The 19,850-nt window shown below is 51.2% G+C and overlaps 1 protein-coding gene across 1 annotated transcript in view; it reads left to right on the top strand.

Annotated features, from left to right (window-relative positions):
* Positions 1-1,953: 1,953 nt before the first annotated feature.
* Positions 1,954-19,850, top strand: part of LOC139237788 (alpha-N-acetylgalactosaminide alpha-2,6-sialyltransferase 3-like) — a 21,252-nt gene continuing 3,355 nt past the window's right edge. The window contains exons 1-2 of the mRNA XM_070866985.1: positions 1,954-2,071; positions 6,050-6,253. Coding sequence (XP_070723086.1) covers positions 2,051-2,071; positions 6,050-6,253 — 225 coding nt within the window. The 5' untranslated portion in view covers positions 1,954-2,050. The remainder of the gene's footprint in view (positions 2,072-6,049; positions 6,254-19,850) is intronic.

Here is a 19,850-nt window from a genome sequence, read left to right as displayed (position 1 = left end):
CCCCCACACACACACACACACACACACACACACACACCCCCACACACACCCCCCCCACACACACACCCCCACACACACACCCCACACACACACACACCCCCCCCAACACACACACTCACACCCCCCCACCACACACACACACACTCACACCCCCCCACCACACACACACACACACACCCCCCCCCAACACACACACTCACACCCCCCCCCACACACACACACACACACATTCCCCCACACACACTCACCCCCCCCCCACACACACACTCACACCCCCCCCCACACACACACTCACACCCCCCCCCCCACACACACACTCACACACCCCCCCACACACACACACCCCACACCTCACACACCCCATACCTCTCACACACACCCCAGCCCCAGGGATGTTGCGGATGAGGGGGTTTATCACTTGTCCCAGCCCGGGAGCCCCCAGCCAGGGCGGGTGGGTGGGTGCAGCACCATTCCCCCCCAGGGGCACAAGTTGCTCTTACCTGGGGCTCTGCCGTGCCTGCGCACTGCGCGGGTCCAGGTGCAGTTAAAGGGGCCGCGTCATAAACTCACCGCTTGCTGCACCGGGTCCCGGCACCACAGCACACACCGCGGCACTGCCCCGGGCAGATGTAAATACACCCTCTGCATTAAATATACCTCATTTGTACACAACAATATATATTATTTTATCCTGCCCAGCCGTGGCTCAGAAACAGAAAGTTGTGGGTTCAAGTCCCACTCCAGGGACTCGAGCACAAAAATCCAGGCTAACACTCCCAGTGCAGTACTGAGGGAGTGCTGCACTGTCGGAGGGGCAGTACTGAGGGAGTGCTGCACTGTCGGAGGGGCAGTACTGAGGGAGTGCTGCACTGTCGGAGGGGCAGTACTGAGGGAGCGCCGCACTGTCAGAGGGGCAGTACTGAGGGAGTGCCGCACTGTCGGAGGGGCAGTACTGAGGGAGTGCCGCACTGTCAGAGGGGCAGTACTGAGGGAGTGCCGCACTGTCGGAGGGACAGTACTGAGGGAGTGCCGCACTGTCGGAGGGGCAGTACTGAGGGAGCGCCGCACTGTCGGAGGGGCAGTACTGAGGGAGCGCCGCACTGTCGGAGGGGCAGTACTGAGGGAGCGCCGCACTGTCGGAGGGGCAGTACTGAGGGAGCGCCGCACTGTTGGAGGGGCAGTACTGAGGGAGCGCTGCACTGTCGGAGGTGCCATCTTTCGGGTGAGACATTAAACTGAGGCCCCGTCTGCTCTCTCAGGTGGACGTAAAAGATCCCAGCAGCACTATTTTGAAGAGCAGGGGAGTTCTCCCCGGTGTCCTGGGGCCAATATTTATCCCTCCATCAACATCACTAAAACATTATCTGGCTCATTATCACATTGCTGTGTGTGGGAGCTTGCTGTGCGCAAATTGGCTGCCGCGTTTCTTGTATTGCAACAGTGACCACACTCCAAAAAAGGTATTTCATTGGCTGTGAAATCCTGAGATTTGTGGCAGGCGCTACATAAATGCAAGTCTTTCATTCTCCCTCCCGTCAGAGAGGGTCTGAGACTAATTGCAATGTCACAGTTGCAGCCCCAGACCGAGAGATCATTCAGCAGCGGCTTATTCGCAGGCTGGGTCTGAGCAAAAACCAGCCCAACATTTACCCATAACAAGCCGTGATTTCTGGGGTGAGGATTGTGACCTCGTTAAATATAACCAGAGTTAGCCAAAAAAAAACATCGGTAGAAATGAAACGCTGCCTTGTCCAGCCTCACACACAGTCCGACTGTGCACATAACCATGTCCCACAGTCATCTCATGCAATGAATGGCACTGAGAGTGCCCCCCACCCCCTCACTGTCACATGACTCGGGGGGCGGGGGGGGGGGGCGGCGAGCTGGCGGAGGGGAGAGACACAGAGATAAAGCTCAGACATGGTCTCGCTGCCCTGAGAACGTGGAGATAGATGGCTGCTTGGGTCGCCCAGGGTGCCGTTTCACCGATCACAGGCACAGTCTTCCCTCGCTGCTCTCTGAACAAGCCGCACTGGGGAAGGAGGGGAAGATGATTTGCGCACAGAAGAAGGTAAATGAATCTTTTATCTTTTTTTTAATTCTCTTCCTATCTGCAGCTGAAAGGCGGGGGCGGGGGGGAGAAGCAGCCAGCGTGATCTGCATCTGCATCCTGCCACAAAATCTGCAGCTCCTCGTTTTGATGCCAGATATTTGTCAAACTGCCTGCTTTTTGCTCCCCTGTCTTATTCCACCGGGTAACACACAGACTCCTCGGCTGCAGTAACTGTGATGGCATTTCAGCAAAGAGCAGTATGTGTGTGCAATAATCGACCATGCGTGGGTCCTAGCTCGCACCCGAGTCCCGTTCGCCCATCACCCCTGCGCTCGCTGACCTACATTGGCTCCCGGTCCGGCAAAGCTGCGCTTTTACATTCTCATCCTCCTGTCCACATCCCTCCATGGCCCTCGCCCCTCCCTATCTCTGTAATCTCCTCCAGCCCCACAACCCCCCCCCCCCTCCCCCGAGATGTCTGCACTCCTCTAATTCTGCCCTCCTGAGCATCCCTGATTATAATCGCTCCACCATCGGTGGCCGTGCCTTCTGTTGCCTGGGCGCCAAGCTCTGGAACTCCCTCCCTAAACCTCCCCGCCTCTCTCTTTCCTCCTTTAAAACGCTCCTTAAAACCTACCTCTGTGACTGAGCTTTAGGTCACCTGCTCTAACATCTCCTTATGTGGCTCGGTGTCAAATTCTGACAACGCTCCTGTGAAGCGCCTTGCGACGTTTTATTACGTTACAGGTGCTATATAAATGTAAGGTACAATGGGATGTTGTGGTGGAAGAGTTGGAGCCCAGGAGGAGGAAGGGGAGCTTCTGTGGGTCAAACTGCTCCCGGATTGTGTGCATTATCAGAGGGTAAAAAATGAGAGATTGAGTTCTCTCACCACCAGGTGTGCACCGACCTGACCGTGTACCTTACCTGTCCACGAGCTGCACCTCTTCAACATCGTTTCATAAACCCTATACTTGTATGTGTCTGTAAGCCGCTCCCCTTTATCTGGACATGGCCTAGAGGCAGGCTTGTATGGTACAGGGATGGACCAGGAGGAGGACATTCAGCCCCTCTTCCACCATTCAATCAGATCACGGCTGATCTGTATCCTAACTCCATCCACCTGCCTTGGTTCCGTAACCTTTAATACCCTGACCCAACAAAAATCTATCGATCTCAGTTTAGAGTGGGAATAAACGGGTCCTTTTCAGAATGGCAGGCAGTGACTAGTGGGGTACCGCAGGGCTCAGTGCTGGGACCCCAACTATTTACAATATACATTAATGACTTAGACGAAGGAATTGAGTGTAATATCTCCAAGTTTGCAGATGACACGAAGCTGGGTGGCAGTGTGAGCTGTGAGGAGGATGCTAAGAGGCTGCAGGGTGACTTGGACAGATTAGGTGAGTGGGCAAATGCATGGTAAATGCAGTATAATGTGGATAAATGTGAGGTTATCCATTTTGGTGGCAAAAACAGGAAGGCAGAATATTATCTGAATGGTGACAGATTAGGAAAAGGGGAGGTGCAACGAGACCTGGGTGTCATGGTACATCAGTCATTGAAAGTTGGCATGCAGGTACAGCAGGTGGTGAAGAAGGCAAATGGCATGTTGGCCTTCATCGCGAGGGGATTTTGACTATATGAGCAGGGAGGTCTTACTGCAGTTGTACAGGGCCTTGGTGAGGCCACACCTGGAGTATTGTGTACAGTTTTGGTTTCCTAATCTGAGGAAGGACATTCTTGCTATTGAGGGAATGCAGCGAAGGTTCACCAGACTGATTCCTGGGATGGCAGGACTGACATATGAGGAGAGACTGGATCGACTGGGCCTGTATTCACTGGAGTTTAGAAGAATGAGAGGGGATCTCATAGAAACATATAAAATTCTGACTGGACTGGACAGGTTAGATGCAGGAAGAATGTTCCCGATGTTGGGGAAGTCCAGAACCAGGGGTCACAGTCTAAGGATAAGGGGTAAGCCATTTCGGACCGAGATGAGGAGAAACTTCTTCACTCAGAGAATTGTGAACCTGTGGAATTCTCTACCGGAGAAAGTTGTTGATGCCAGTTCGTTAGATATATTCAAGAGGGAGTTAGATGTGGCCCTTACGGCTAAAGGGATCAAGGGGTATGGAGAGAAAGCAGGAATGGGGTACTGAGGTGAATGATCAGCCATGATCTTATTGAATGGTGGTGCAGGCTCGAAGGGCCGAATGGCCTACTCCTGCACCTATTTTCTATGTTAATTTCCAATTGACGCCCCTCAGTCTCAATAGATCTTGGGGGAGAGAGTTCCAGGTTCCCGCTGCCCTTTGTGTGAAGAGGTGCTTCCTGACATCACCCTGAACGGCCGGGCTCTGATGTTAAGGGATGCCCCCCTTGTTCTGGACTGCCCCACCCAAGGAAACAGCTTCTATCGATCCACCCGATCAACTCCTTTAATCATCTCAAATCCCTCGATGACACCAGCCCACGATCGTCGATATTCAAAGGCATGCGAGCCCTGTCAGCACAACCTGTGCTCATATTCAAAGCTCTTTAGCAAGGACAAACAAAGACCTGTATTTATATAGCGCCTTTCACAACCACTGGATTTTACAGCCAATGAGGTGCTTTATGACATGTAGCCACTGCTGCTCCTTGTTTAAGGAGCGATAGAATTGCTTTGGAGGCAGTTCAGAGAAGGTTCACGAGGTTGATTCCAGGGATGAGGGGGTTGACTTATGAGGAAAGGTTGAGTAGGTTGGGCCTCTACTCATTGGAATTTAGAAAAATGAGAGGTGATCTTATCGAAACGTATAAGATAATGAGGGGGCTCGACAAGGTGGATGCAGAGAGGATATTTCCCCCCGTGGGGGAATCTATAACTAGGGGGCATAGTTTCAGAATAAGGGACCGCCCATTTAAAACGGAGATGAGGAGGAATTTCTTCTCTCAGAGGGTTGTGAATCTGTGGAATTCTCTGCCCCAGAGAGCTGTGGAGGCTGGGTCATTGAATATATTTAAGGTGGAGATAGACAGATTTTTGAGCGATAAGGGGGTAAAGGGTTATCGGGAGCGGGTGGGGAAATGGAGCTGAGTCCATGATCAGATCAGCCATGGTCTTATTGAATGGCGGAGCAGGCTCGAGGGGCCAAGTGGCCGACTCCTGCTCCTATTTCTTATGTTTTTATGTAATGTGGGAAACACAGAAGTCAATTTGCGCACAGCAAGCTCCCTCAAACAGCAATGTGATAATGACCAGATAATCTGTATTTTTAGCGATGTTGGTCGAGGGATAAATATTGGCCCCAGGACACCAGGGAGAACTCGTCTTCAAAATAGTGCCGTGGGATCTTTTACATCCACCTGAGAGAGCAGACCGGGCCTTGGTTTAACGTTTCCTCTGAAAGACGGCCCCTCCGACAGTGCAGTGCTCCCTCAGTAATGCCCCTCCGACAGTGCGGCGCTCCCTCAGTAATGCCCCTCCGACAGTGCGGCGCTCCCTCAGTACTGCCCCTCCGACAGTGCGGCGCTCCCTCGGTACTGCCCCTCCGACAGTGTGGCGCTCCCTCAGTACTGCCCCTCCAACAGTGCGGCGCTCCCTCAGTACTGCCCCTCCAACAGTGCAGCGCTCCCTCAGTACTGCCCCTCCGACAGTGCGGCACTCCCTCAGTACTGCCCCTCCGACAGTGCGGCGCTCCCTCAGTACTGCCCCTCCGACAGTGCGGCGCTCCCTCAGTACTGCCCCTCCGACAGTGCGGTGCTCCCTCAGTACTGCCCCTCCGACAGTGTGGCGCTCCCTCAGTACTGCCCCTCCAACAGTGCGGCGCTCCCTCAGTACTGCCCCTCCGACAGTGCGGCGCTCCCTCAGTATGATTCTGGTGAATCTGCACTGCACCCAATCTAAGGCCAATTATTCCTGAGGTGCGGGCCCAGAACTAGGCACTCTGCTCTCAGTGAGGTTGAACTAGAGCTTTATGTGACCTTTAACTAATTTGTGTTTTTGTCCAGAGGAATGTTGTGGTAGCGTTGGCTCTGCTTGGAGGCGTGTCGTTTCTCGTTGCCGTGGTGCACTATATCCATCAGTCTCCCTATCCCATAGTACTCTCCCAGTTGGCGGGGGAGTCGGGGGGCAGTGGCCTGAGTCACTTGTTTGGTGGATTCGGACGGAATGACAAGGTGCTAAGGGGCTACGTCAGCCTGCCGGAGCAACAGGTGAGTGAGGGCTGGGACAGCTCACCACTGACGCTGCGTCACATGTACACCTGCTTTCACACAGTGTCTTGCACCACCGCAGGATGTCCCAAGGCACAATCTGCGCACAGCAAGCTCCCACAAACAGCAATGTGATAATGAGGAGACCGTCTGTTTTAGTTATGCTAGTTTACACCGGATATACGGCACAGAAACAGGCCATTCGGCCCAACCAGTCCGTGCCGGCGTTTATGCTCCACTCGAGCCTCCTCCCGTCTTTCCTCATCTAACTCTATCAGCGTAACCCTCTATTCCTTCTCCCCCATATGCTTGTCTAGCCTCCCTGTTAAGTATTGAATAACTCCACGAGGTTAAGTACGGTGAGCTAGTTCAGGCATGACCTTACTCCAGTTTATTTATTCTCAAAGTGAAGAGTCTACATGGCTGCCAACATTATATACACGGCCTGCATGTATCTGCCAGTGACCATTAAGACTCCGATAGTCGCGCCCTCTGGTGGCAGGTAAAACCCAGTTAACATACATAACATCATTCCCCCCCCCAAAGTCCTTGGTACAGGTTGTATTTACAAGTTGAGACGGCCCGGGGCCTTCCGCTCCCTGGTTGATTTTCTCAGTTCGAACCCAAGCTTGGGTGAGTTAGTGGGACCATTGCTACATTGCGGAGCAGTCGGTCTGACAGGACTGTCGGAGATGGTCGGTTCGTCTTCGTGAATGACACATGTGTCAACTGATGGTTGGATGTGTGTTGGTTGGTCGATGATGATGCCATCTTCAATTTGTTCTGGGTTGTCTGTGAATCGCAGTTTGGTTTGGTCGATGTACCTCTTGCACGTTTGGCCATTTAACAGTTTGACTACAAACACCCTGTTCCCCTCCTTGGCCAAAACCGTGCCAGCAACCCACTTTGGACCATGACCATAACTCAGGACAAACACAGGGTCATGAACAGCAACGTCACGTGATACGGCCGCGCGATCGTGGTACCATTGCTGCCGTTGCCTTCTGGTTTCGACGTGATCGTTGAGATCCAGGTGTGCAAGGGAGAGCCTGGTTTTGAGGCCTCTCTTCATTAACAGCTCGGCAGGAGGGACCCCGGTGAGCGAGTGGGGTCTCGTCCAGTAACTGAGCAGAATGCGGGACAAGCGAGTCTGTAGGGAGCCGTGAGTCGCGCGTTTTAGGCTCTGCTTAATGGTTTGGACAGCCGCTCCGCTTGACCGCTGGACACGGGTTTGAAAGGGGCATGCTTGATTCCATTACTGGTCATAAACTCGTGGTACTCCAAACTGGTGAAACACAGTCCGTTGTCGCTGACAAGGACGTCGGACAGGCCATGGGTGGCGAACATGGCCCGGAGGTTTTCAATAATGGCTGTGGACGTGCTGGATGACATGATTACACATTCAATCCATTTGGAGTAAGCATTCACTATCACTAAAAACATTTTGTCGAGAAAGGGGCCGGCAAAGTCTATGTGGATCCTTGACCACGGTTTGGATGGCCAGGACCACAGACTCAGTGGAGCCTCCACAGGTGCGTTACTCAGTTGCAAGCAAGTGTTGCACTGATGCACGCATGACTCCAAGTCCGAGTCAATGCCGGGCCACCAAACGTGAGACCTGGCAGTGGCCTTCATCATGGCAATGCCTGGGTGGGTACTGTGTAAATCTCACACAAAAGTTTCCCTGCCTTTTTTTGGCATAACAACACGATTACCCCATAACAGACGATCAGACTGAATAGACAATTCATCTTTGCGGTGGCTATAAGGCTTAATTTCATCCTGCATCTCCCTGGGAATGGCTGACCGATTTCCATTTAGGCCACACCTTTTTATGCTTGACAGTACAGGATCCTGGCTGGTCCAGGTCCTAATTTGGTGAGCCATGACGGGTGACCCCTCGCTCTCGAAAGCGTCCATGACCAGCAGCAAGCCTGCGAGCTGCGGCATTTCCACCCCGGTTGTGGGCAATGGTCGCTGGCTAAGCGCATCAGCACAGTTTTCAGTCCCTGGTCTGTGGCGGATAATGTCAGTGCCCATCTTTGGATGCGGGACGAGGCATTGGTGCTCATACCTTTGCTCTCAGCAAACAATGAAATGAGCGGCTTGTGGTCTGTTTCAAGCTCAAACCGAAGCCCAAACAGGTTTGGTGCATTTTCCTAACTCCATATTATTGTGTTCCTAACACAGATGAGACTGCACACAGGGAGGTTAAAGTAATAGTGACCTCAGTCTTTATTAAGACACTCCAGAGTGAGGAACAGGCCTTAGGGGCCGGCTTATATACAGTGCTCCCAAGGGATGCTGGGATCCCTTGGGACTTCAGGTAATGCGCTCCCTGGTGGCGGAACATGGGAGTGCATGCTTTACAGATACACAACATCACTCCCCCCCCCCCCCCAAAGTCAGTGAAAACTATTTACAAGGTGAGGTGGTCGGGAGCCCTTCTTTCCCTGGTGGACCGCCTCGGTACAAATGTCTGTTCTGGTGTGTTGGCTGTGCCCTCGCTGGGCTGGCGTGTTGTTGGCCCTGCAGGGCTGCTGGGTGAGCCTGGCCTTGCTGGGCTGTTGGGCATGATGGGTTCGATTTCCTGGTCCGGGGTGGTGTCGTTGATCCCTTGGGTGTGTGTTGTGGGCTCGATAAAGGTGGTGTCTGCTGTGGGTTGTTCAGGGCAGTCTGTGAATTCTGCAAATTTGTCCATTGTCTAGTTTGACTACAAGCACCCTACTCCCTTCTTTAGCTATCACCGTGCCCGAGATCCACTTGGGACCATGTCCATAGTTTAGCACATACACAGGATCATTCAGATCAATTTCCCGTGACACAGTGGCGCGACCATCGTTTACATTTTGTTGCTGCCGCCTGCTCTCTACCTGCTCTCTACCTGATCATGCAGGTTGGGGTGAACCAGCGAGAGTCTGGTTTTAAGTGTCCTTTTCATGAGTAGCCCTGTGAGCGAGTGGGGTCTCATGCGGTAGCTGAGCAGTACTCGAGACAGGCGAGTTTGGAGTGAGCCTTCTGTGACTCGTTTAAGGCTCTGTTTGATGGTTTGTACTGCCAGCTCTGCCTGCCCATTGGAGGCTGGTTTAAACGGGGCCGAGGTGACATGTTTGATCCCATTGCGGGTCATGAATTCTTTAAATTCGGCACTGGTGAAACATGGCCCGTTGTCACTGACCAGTATGTCAGGCAGGCCGTGGGTGGCAAACATGGCCCTCAGGCTTTCAATGGTGGCGGTGGCGGTGCTTCCCGACATTATTTCACATTCAATCCATTTTGAAAAAGCATCCACCACCACCAGGATCAGATTAGAGGGAGCAGGATAGTTAGAATAAATACGTGGCTTGAGCAGTGGTGCAAGAGGGAGGGATTCAAATTCCTGGGACATTGGAACCAGTTCTGGGGAAGTGGGACCTGTACAAAAGGGACGGTCTGCACTTGGGCAGGACTGGAACTGATGTCCTAGTGGTAATATTTGCTAATGCAGTTCGGGAGTGTTTAAACTAATATGGCAGGGGGATGGGAACCTATGCAGCGAGATAGGGCGAAGTAATATGGAGTCAGAAACAGATGTAGAAAGGTAAAAAGCAATAGTAGAAGGCCGAGTAAACAAAGGCAAGAAACAAAAAGGGCCACACTACATCATAATTCTAAAAGGACAAAGGGTGTTAAAAAAAACAAGCCTGAAGGCTTTGTGTCTTAATGCAAGGAGTATCCATAATAAGGTGGAGGAATTAACTGTGCAAATAGATGTTAACAAATATGATGTGATTGGGATTACAGAGACGTGGCTCCAAGATGATCAGGGCTGGGAACTCAACATCCAGGGGTATTCAACATTCAGGAAGGATAGAATAAAAGGAAAAGGAGGTGGGGTAGCATTGCTGGTTAAAGAGGAGATTAATGCAATAGTTAGGAAGGACATTAGCTTGGATGATGTGGAATCCATATGGGTAGAGCTGCAGAACACCAAAGGGCAAAAAACGTTAGTGGGAGTTGTGTACAGACCTCCAAACAGTAGTAGTGATGTTGGGGAGGGCATCAAACAGGAAATTAGGGGTGCATGCAATAAAGGTGCAGCAGTTATCATGAGTGACTTTAATATGCACATAGATTGGGCTAACCAAACTGGAAGCAATACGGTGGAGGAGGAATTCCTGGAGTGCATAAGGGATGGTTTTCTAGACCAATATGTCGAGGAACCAACTAGGGGGGAGGCCATCTTAGACTGGGTGTTGTGTAATGAGAGAGGATTAATTAGCAATCTCATTGTGCGAGGCCCCTTGGGGAAGAGTGACCATAATATGGTGGAATTCTACATTAGGATGGAGAATGAAACAGTTAATTCAGAGACCATGGTCCAGAACTTAAAGAAGGGTAACTTTGAAGGTATGAGCCTTGAATTGACTAGGATAGATTGGCGAATGATACTTAAGGGGTTGACTGTGGGCAATGGCAGACATTTAGAGACCGCATGGATGAACTACAACAATTGTACATCCCTGTCTGGCGTAAAAATAAAAAAGGGAAGGTGGCTCAACCGTGGCTATCAAGGGAAATCAGGGATAGTATTAAAGCCAAGAAAGTGGCATAAAAATTGGCCAGAAATAGCAGTGAACCTGGGGACTGGGAGAAATTTAGAACTCAGCAGAGGAGGACAAAGGGTTTGAATAGGGCAGGGAAAATAGAGTACGAGAGGAAGCTTGCAGGGAACATTAAGACGGACTGCAAAAGTTTCTATAGATATGTAAAGAGAAAAAGGTTAGTAAAGACAAACGTAGGTCCCCTGCAGTCAGAACCAGGGGAAGTCATAACGGGAAACAAAAAAATGGCAGACCAATTGAACAAGTACTTTGGTTCGGTATTCACTAAGGAGGACACAAACAACCTTCCGGATATAAAAGGGGTCAGAAGGAGGAACTGAGGCAAATCCTTATTAGTCGGGAAATTGTGTTGGGGAAATTGATGGGATTGAAGGCCGATAAATCCCCAGGGCTTGATGGACTGCATCCCAGAGTACTTAAGGAGGTGGCCTTGGAAATAGCGGATGCATTGACAGTCATTTTCCAACATTCCATAGACTCTGGATCAGTTCCTATGGAGTGGAGGGTAGCCAATGTAACCCCACTTTTAAAAAAAGGAGGGAGAGAGAAAACAGGGAATTATAGACCGGTCAGCCTGACATCGGTAGTGGGTAAAATGATGGAATCAATTATTAAGGATGTCATAGCAGCGCATTTGGAAAGAGGTGACATGATAGGTCCAAGTCAGCATGGATTTGTGAAAGGGAAATCATGCTTGACAAATCTTCTGGAATTTTTTGAGGATGTTTCCAGTAGAGTGGACAAGGGAGAACCAGTTGATGTGGTATATTTGGACTTTCAGAAGACTTTCGACAAGGTCCCACACAAGAGATTAATGTGCAAAGTTAAAGCACATGGGATTGGGGGTAGTATGCTGACATGGATTGAGTACTGGTTGTCAGACAGGAAGCAAAGAGTAGGAGTAAATGGGTACTTTTCAGAATGGCAGGCAGTGACTAGTGGGGTACCGCAGGGTTCTGTGCTGGGGCCCCAGCTGTTTACTTTGTACATTAATGATTTAGACGAGGGGATTAAATGTAGTATCTCCAAATTTGCGGATGACACTAAGTTGGGTGGCAGTGTGAGCTGCGAGGTGGATGCTATGAGGCTGCAGAGTGACTTGGATAGGTTAGGTGAGTGGGCAAATGCATGGCAGATGAAGTATAATGTGGATAAATGTGAGGTTATCCACTTTGGTGGTAAAAACAGAAAGACAGACTATTATCTGAATGGTGACAGATTAGGAAAAGGGGAGGTGCAACGAGACCTGGGTGTCATGGTACATCAGTCATTGAAGGTTGGCATGCAGGTACAGCAGGCGGTTAAGAAAGCAAATGGCATGTTGGCCTTCATAGCGAGAGGATTTGAGTACAGGGACAGGGAGGTGTTGCTACAGTTGTACAGGACCTTGGTGAGACCACACCTGGAGTATTGTGTACAGTTTTGGTCTCCTAACTTGAGGAAGGACATTCTTGCTATTGAGGGAGTGCAGCGAAGGTTCACCAGACTGATTCCCGGGATGGCGGGACTGACATATCAAGAAAGACTGGATCAACTGGGCTTGTATTCACTGGAGTTCAGAAGAATGAGAGGGGATCTCATAGAAACGTTTAAAATTGTGATGGGTTTAGACAGGTTAGATGCAGGAAGAATGTTCCCAATGTTGGGGAAGTCCAGAACCAGGGGTCACAGTCTAAGGATAAGGGGTAAGCCATTTAGGGCCGAGATGAGGAAAAACTTCTTCACCCAGAGAGTGGTGAATTCTCTACCACAGAAAGTTGTTGAGGCCAATTCACTAAATATATTCAAAAAGGAGTTAGATGTAGTCCTTACTACTAGGGAGATCAAGGGGTATGGCGAGAAAGCAGGAATGGGGTACTGAAGTTGCATGTTCAGCCATTAACTCATTGAATGGCGATGCAGGCTCGAAGGGCCGAATGGCCTACTCCTGCACCTATTTTCTATGTTTCTATGTTTACCGAGAAATGGACCCACGTAGTTGACATGGATCCTTGACCATGGTCTGGAAGACCAGGACCACAAACTTAGTGGTGCCTCTCTGGGCACGTTGCTTAACTGAGCACACACGCTGCATTGCCGTACACAGGACTCTAAGTCAGAGTCGATACTGGGCCACCACACATGGGATTTGGCTATCGCTTTCATCATTACTATACCCAGGTTTGTGCTGTGGAGATCCGAGATGAACGTCTCCCTGCCCTTTTTGGGTAGCACTACGTGATTACCCCACAACAGACAGTCCTTTTGCCGCTGGAATAGCTTGATTAGCTCTTGCATTTCAACGGGGATGCTGGCCCAGCTCCCATGCAGTACAGAGTACGTGGGACAGCAGAGGATCTTGGCTGGTCCAAGTCCTAATCTGGCGAGCCATGACAGGTGATTTATCATTTTCAAACGCTTCCATGACCATCAACAAGTCTGCGGGCTGCGCCACCATCAATAAATTTGCAGGTTGCGCCATTTCCACCCCCGTGGTGGGCAATGGTAGCCGACTGAGAGCATCCGCACAGTTCTCGGTGCCTGGCCTGTGGCGGATGGTATAGTTATATGCTGATAGCGTGAGTGCCCACCTTTGTATGCGGGCTGAGGCATTAGTATTTATCCCCTTGTTTTCAGCGAACAGGGATATGAGGGGTTTTTGAACGGTTTCCAGCTCAAATTTGAGGCCAAACAGGTACTGATACATTTTCTTTACCCCAAACACACACGCTAATGCCTCTTTCTCAATCATGCTGTAGGCCCTCTCGGCCTTAGACAAGCTCCTGGATGCATAGGCGACAGGTTGCAACTTCCCCGCAACGTTAGCTTGTTGGAATACACACCCGACTCCGTACGACGACGCGTCACATGCTAGCACAAGTCTTTTACACGGGTTATACAATACAAGCAGCTTGTTGGAGCATAAAATGTTTCTGGCTTTCTCAAAAACAATTACGTGTTTTTTTTCCCCATACCCAGTTCTCACCTTTACGCAATAACACATGTAGGGGCTCTAAGAGGGTGCTTAACCCCGGTAGGAAGTTACCAAAATAGTTGAGTCCCAGGAACGACCGCAGCTCCGTGACATTCTGTGGCCTGGGCGCATTCCTGATGGCCTCTGTCTTGGTGTCTGTGGGCCGAATGCCGTCCGCCACGATCTTTCTCCGCAAAAACTCCACTTCTGTTGCCATGAAGACACATTTCGACCCCTTCAGTCGCAGCCCTACGTGATCCAGTCGCTGGAGGACCTCCTCCAGGTTTTGTAGGTGCTCGACAGTGTCCCGACCCGTGACCTATATGTCGTCCTGAAAAACCGACTTGAGTAGGCTCTCCATGTTTCTCTGGAAGATCGCTGCAGCCGACCGAATTCCAAACGGGCATCTGTTGTAGATGAACAGTCCCTTGTGTGTGTTGAGGCCCTTCGAAGACTCCTCCAGCTCCTGCGTCATGTAAGCCGAAGTCAGGTCAAGCTTGGTGAATGTCTTGCCTCCTGCCAGCGTCGCAAATAGGTCGTCTGCCTTAGGTAGCGGGTATTGGTCCTGTAGCGAGAAATAATTAATAGTTCCTTTATAATCGCCGCAAATCCTGACCGTGCCATCACTTTTGAGTACTGGAACAATCGGGCTGGCCCACTCGCTGAATTCCACGGGGGAGATGATGCCCTCGCGTTGCAGTCTGTCCAGCTCGATTTCCACTCTCTCCCTCATCATGTGAGGTACCGCTCGCGCCTTGTGGTGAATGGGTCATGCCTCTGGGACCAAGTGGATCCGCACCTTCGCCCCGGAAAAGTTTCCAATGCCTGGCTCAAAAAGAGAAGGAAATTTGTTCAGAACCTGGGTACATGAGGCCTCATCGACATGTGATAGCGCTCGGATGTCATCCCAGTTCCAGTGGATTTTGCCCAGCCAGCTCCTTCCAAGCAGTGTGGGGCCATCGCCCGGGACAATCCAGAGTGGCAGTTCGTGCACCGTGCCCTCGTAGGTGACCTTGACCATGGCGTTGCCCAGGACAGTGAGGAGCTCTTTGGTGTACATTCTCAGTTTCGTGTGGATGGGGCTCAGGGCTGGTCTGAGTGCCTTGTTGCACCACAGTCTCTCAAACATCTTTTTACTCATGATGGATTGGCTAGCGCCAGTGTCCAGTTCCATGGCTACGGGTAAGCCATTCAATTTTACATTTAGCATTATAGGTGGACATTTCATCAAAAATGTGTGCACCACATGTACTTCAGCATCTTGAGGCTCGAAATTGCTTTGATCCACCATGGTACGATCTTCCTCTGTCTTGTGGTGGTTAGCAGGTTTTGCAGAGCTGCAAGCTCGTTGGAGGTGCCCCATTATTCCACAGCTCTTGCAAACATACCCTTTGAAGCGGCATGAATAGGCTGAATGGAAGCCTCCACAACGCAACAAGGTGTGAATTGCCTTGCATTCATCCTTTGTTGCGGACTCTGAGTCATCTGGGTCACCTGAGGCCTGCTGGCAGTTGCAGACTCATGGTTTCTGCCCTGTACATTTCTGCTCGCAAACACAGTTCCAGTTAATTTATGAACATTGCTAGCACTTGTGTGCTGAGAGATTTGTTTGGTGTTATCACTGGTGGACATAAACGCCTGTGCTATCGCAATGGCCTTACTGAGGGTCGGTGTCTCTACAGTCAAAAGTTTTCATAGAATGGTCTCGTGGCCAATGCCCAGTACAAAAAAGTCTCTGAGCATTTGCTCCAGGTAACCATCAAACTCACATTGTCCTGCAAGTCACCTTAGCTCGGCGACATAGCTCGCCACTTCCTGACCTTCAGATAGCTGGCACGTGTAGAACCGATACCTCGCCATCAGCACGCTTTCCCTTGGGTTAAGATGCTCCCGAACCAGTGTACACAGCTCCTCATATGACTTATCTGTGGGTTTCACCGAAGCCAGAAGATTCTTCATGAGGCTGTAGGTCAGTGCCCCGCAGACTGTGAGGAGGACCGCTCTCCTTTTTGCAGCGCTTCCTTCTCCGTCCAGCTTGTTGGCTACAAAGTACTGTCTAGCCGTTCGACATAGGCTTCCCAGTCCTCACCCTCCGAGAACTTCTCCAGGATGCCCACAGTTTGCTCCAGTTTGCATTGGATTTGTATACTCGTCGCCAGTTATTGTGTTCCTAACACAGATGAGACTGCACACAGGGAGGTTAACGTAACAGTGACCTCAGTCTTTATTAAACCACTCCAGAGTGAGGAACAGGCCTTAGGGGCCGGCTTAGGGGACTTCAGGGGATGCGCTCCCTGGTGGCGGAACTTGGGAGTGCATGCTTTACAGATACACAACACATGTACGCATGCTAAAGCCTCTTTCTCTACCATACAATTGGCTCTTTCAGCCTTAGACAGACTTCTGGATGCGCATGCAACTGGTTGGAGTTTGCCTGATACATTGGCTTGCTGGAGCATACAACCAACCCCATATGAGGCAGCGTCGCAGGCCAGCACTAACCACTTACATGGGTCATAGTGTACCAGCAATTTATTGGAACATAGCAGGTTCCTGGCCTCAAAGGCTCTGTCTTGAGATTTGCCCCAAACCCAGTCATTACCCTTTCTCAGCAACATGTTCAAGGGCTCTAGCAATGTGCTCAAACTAGGTAGAAAGTTACCAAAATAGTTGAGAAGACCCAGGAACGAACGCAGCTCCGTCACACTCTGGGGTCTGGGTGCATTCTTGATGGCCTCTGTCTTCAAGTCCGTAGGCCTGATGCCGTCTGCTGCAATCTTTCTCCTCTGGTGCCATGAAAATGCACTTGGATGTAGAACCTCTCCCAGGTTGTGCAGATGTTCGGTGGTGTCACGACCAGCGATCAGGATGTCATCTTGGAACACGACGGTTCTCGGGATGGACTTCAGCAAACTCTTCATGTTTCTTTGAAATATGGCTGCCGCTGAGCGAATTCCAAAAGGGCATCTGTGGTATATGAACAGTCCTTTGTGCGTGTTGATGCACATCAGTTTTTTTGACAATTCGACCAGCTCCTGTGTCATGTAAGCGGAGGTCAGGTCCAATTTGGTGAACGACTTCCCCCCCGCGAGCATTGCAAACAGGTCATCAGCCTTGGGTAACAGGTACTGATCCTGTATCGAGACTGGGTTGATCGTTACTTTGTAGTCGCCGCAGATCCTGACTGGGCCATCACTTTTTAACACCAGGACAATTGGACTGGCCCATTCACTGAACTCGACTAGTGATATGATTCCTTCCCGTTGAAGTCTGTCCAGTTCGATCTCGACCTTCTCCTTCATCATGGACGGAACCGCCCGAGCCTTGTGATGGACGGGTCTTGCATCCGGGCCCAGGTGGATCTGCACCTTGGCTCCCGTGAAGTTGCCGATGCCCGGTTCGAACAACGAGGGAAACTTGCTCAGCACTTGAGCACACGAAGTGTCATCCACTGATGATACGGCTTTAATATCGTTCCACTTCCATTTAATTTTCTCAACTCCTGCTGAACAGCGTTGGGCCATTGCCTGGAACGATCCACAACGATAAATCATGCACAGCTCCATCGTACGATACCTTTACTGCCGCACTGCCAATGACTGGTATGAGCTCTTTGGTGTTGGTACGCAGCTTCGCATTGATTGGGCTCAGTTTGGGTCTTCCTGCCTTAGTGTCCCACAGCTTTTCGAAAGCCCTCTGGCTCATTATTGACTGACTCGCGTCCGTGTCCAATCCCATGGATACTGGAACCCCATTTAATTTAACTTCCAGCATTATCGGAGGACTTTTGGTAAAAGAATGTACCCCATACACTTCTTCATCCTGTACCTCGGGTTGAGTTGCCTGTGTGGCTTGATCCACGCTGGATCGATCATCCTCAGCCACGTGGTGTGTCGCAGCACGCTTGCTCGGTTGCGGACACATTCGCTGAAGGTGCCCCATTGTTGCACAGTCTTTGCACACGTATTGCTTGAATCGGCATTGATGGTCCCGATGATAGCCCCCGCAATGCCAACAAGGCGAGATTTGATTCACCCCCGATGGCGGACTTTGAGCAGTTACAGGTCGTACGAACACGGACGAGTAGGCCCTGCCATGTGCAGCTCTGACTGCCGACGATATTATTTTATGCACAGCACTTGCCGGTGAGTTTCGATGCTGAGAAGATATCTGTGCCGAGGATATGCACGCCTGGGCGATCGTGATGGCCCTGCTCAGGTCTAGAGATTCAGCAGCCAGCAGCTTTCGAAGGATGATCTCGTGGCCAATGCCAAGCACGAAAAAGTCCCGCAGCATTTCCTCCAACGCAGCTCCGAAGTTGCACGGCCCAGCGAGATGTCTCAGGTCGGCAACAAATTCTGCCACATCCTGGCCCTCGGAGCGATTGTGCGTATAGAAACGATACTTCGCCATGATGATGCTTTCCTTCGGTTTAAAGTGGTTCCGAACCAGCGTACACAATTCATCGTCAGTCTTACCCATTGGTCGAGTCGGTGAGAGTAGATTCTTGATAAGGCCATAAATTTTTGACCCACAAACGGTGAGGAGAACAGCCCTGTGCTTAATTGCGTTATCGGTTCCTTCCTATCCGTTAGCTACGAAGTACTGGTCGAGGTGATCAGTGAAATCCTCCCAGTCTTCCCCCTCCATGAATCTCTGCAAAATTCCAACTGACATGGTAGCGTGAAAGTTCGTATTTTTAACTCGTCACCAATTGTTAAGTATCGAATAACTCCACGAGGCTAAGTACGGTGAGCTAGTTCAGGCATGGCCGTACTCCAGTTTATTTATTCTCAAATTGAGGATTCAACATGGCTGCCAACATTATAGACACGGTTTGCACGTGTTTGCCAGTGACCATTAGGACTCTGACAGTCGCGCCCTCTGGTGGCAGGTAAAACCCGGTTAACATACATAACACTCTCTTTAAATGCATCGATACTATTCACTTCAACAAATATTGTGGGATAAATATTGGAGAGAGCTCCCCTGCTCTTTAAGTAGTGCTGTGGGATCTTTTCCGTCCACCAGAGAGAGGAGACAGGGCCTCGGTTTAACATCTCATCCAAAAGACGGCACCTCCAACAGTGCAGCGCTCCCTCAGTACCGCCCCTCCGACAGTGCGGCACTCCATCAGTACTGCCCCTCCGACAGTGCGGCGCTCCCTCAGTACTGCCCCTCCGACAGTACGGCACTCCCTCAGTACTGCCCCTCCGACAGTGCGGCACTCCCTCAGTACTGCCCCTCCGACAGTGCGGCGCTCCCTCAGTACTGCCCCTCCGACAGTGCGGCACTCCCTCAGTACTGCCCCTCCGACAGTGCGGCACTCCCTCAGTACTGCCCCTCCGACAATGCGGCGCTCCCTCAGTACTGCACTGGGAGTGTCAGCCTGGATTTATGTGCTCAAGTCTGCGGAGTGGGACTTGAACCCCGACCTTCTGACTCAGAGGCAGGGGACAAGTTTGGGCTCCCAGCCGGCTGACCCTCACTGTCGACCCTCACCCTTTGAATGGCTGCTGAGGCAGTGATCGAAGGGGAGATGTTTGGATGGGAGTGGAAAGGAGCACAAATTGAGGGCTGTAATCGAGGGCGCCATCTGGTGGACGACTGCTCCATCATCATCATCATCATCATCATAGGCAGTCCCTCGGAATCGAGGAAGACTTGCTTCCACTCTTAGCATGAGTCCTTAGGTGGCTGAACAGTCCAATACGAGAGCCACAGTCCCTGTCACAGGTGGGACAGACAGTGGTTGAGGGAAGGGGTGGGTGGGACTGGTTTGCCGCACGCTCCTTCCGCTGCCTGCGCTTGGTTTCTGCATGCTCTCAGCGACGAGACTCGAGGTGCTCAGCGCCCTCCCGGATGCACTTCCTCCACTTAGAGCGGGCTGGTCTTTGGGCCAGGGACTCCCAGGTGTCAGTGGGGATGTTGCATTTTATCAAGGAGGGTGGTCCTTGTAACGTTTCCTCTGCCCACCTTTGGCTCGTTTGCCGTGGAGGAGTTCCGAGTAGAGCGCTTGCTTTGGGAGTCTCGTGTCGGG

This window comes from Pristiophorus japonicus, chromosome 24 (assembly GCF_044704955.1).
Source record: "Pristiophorus japonicus isolate sPriJap1 chromosome 24, sPriJap1.hap1, whole genome shotgun sequence".
In the NCBI taxonomy this organism is placed as follows: Eukaryota; Metazoa; Chordata; class Chondrichthyes; family Pristiophoridae; genus Pristiophorus; species Pristiophorus japonicus.
This window is presented reverse-complemented; position numbering and strand designations above follow the sequence as displayed.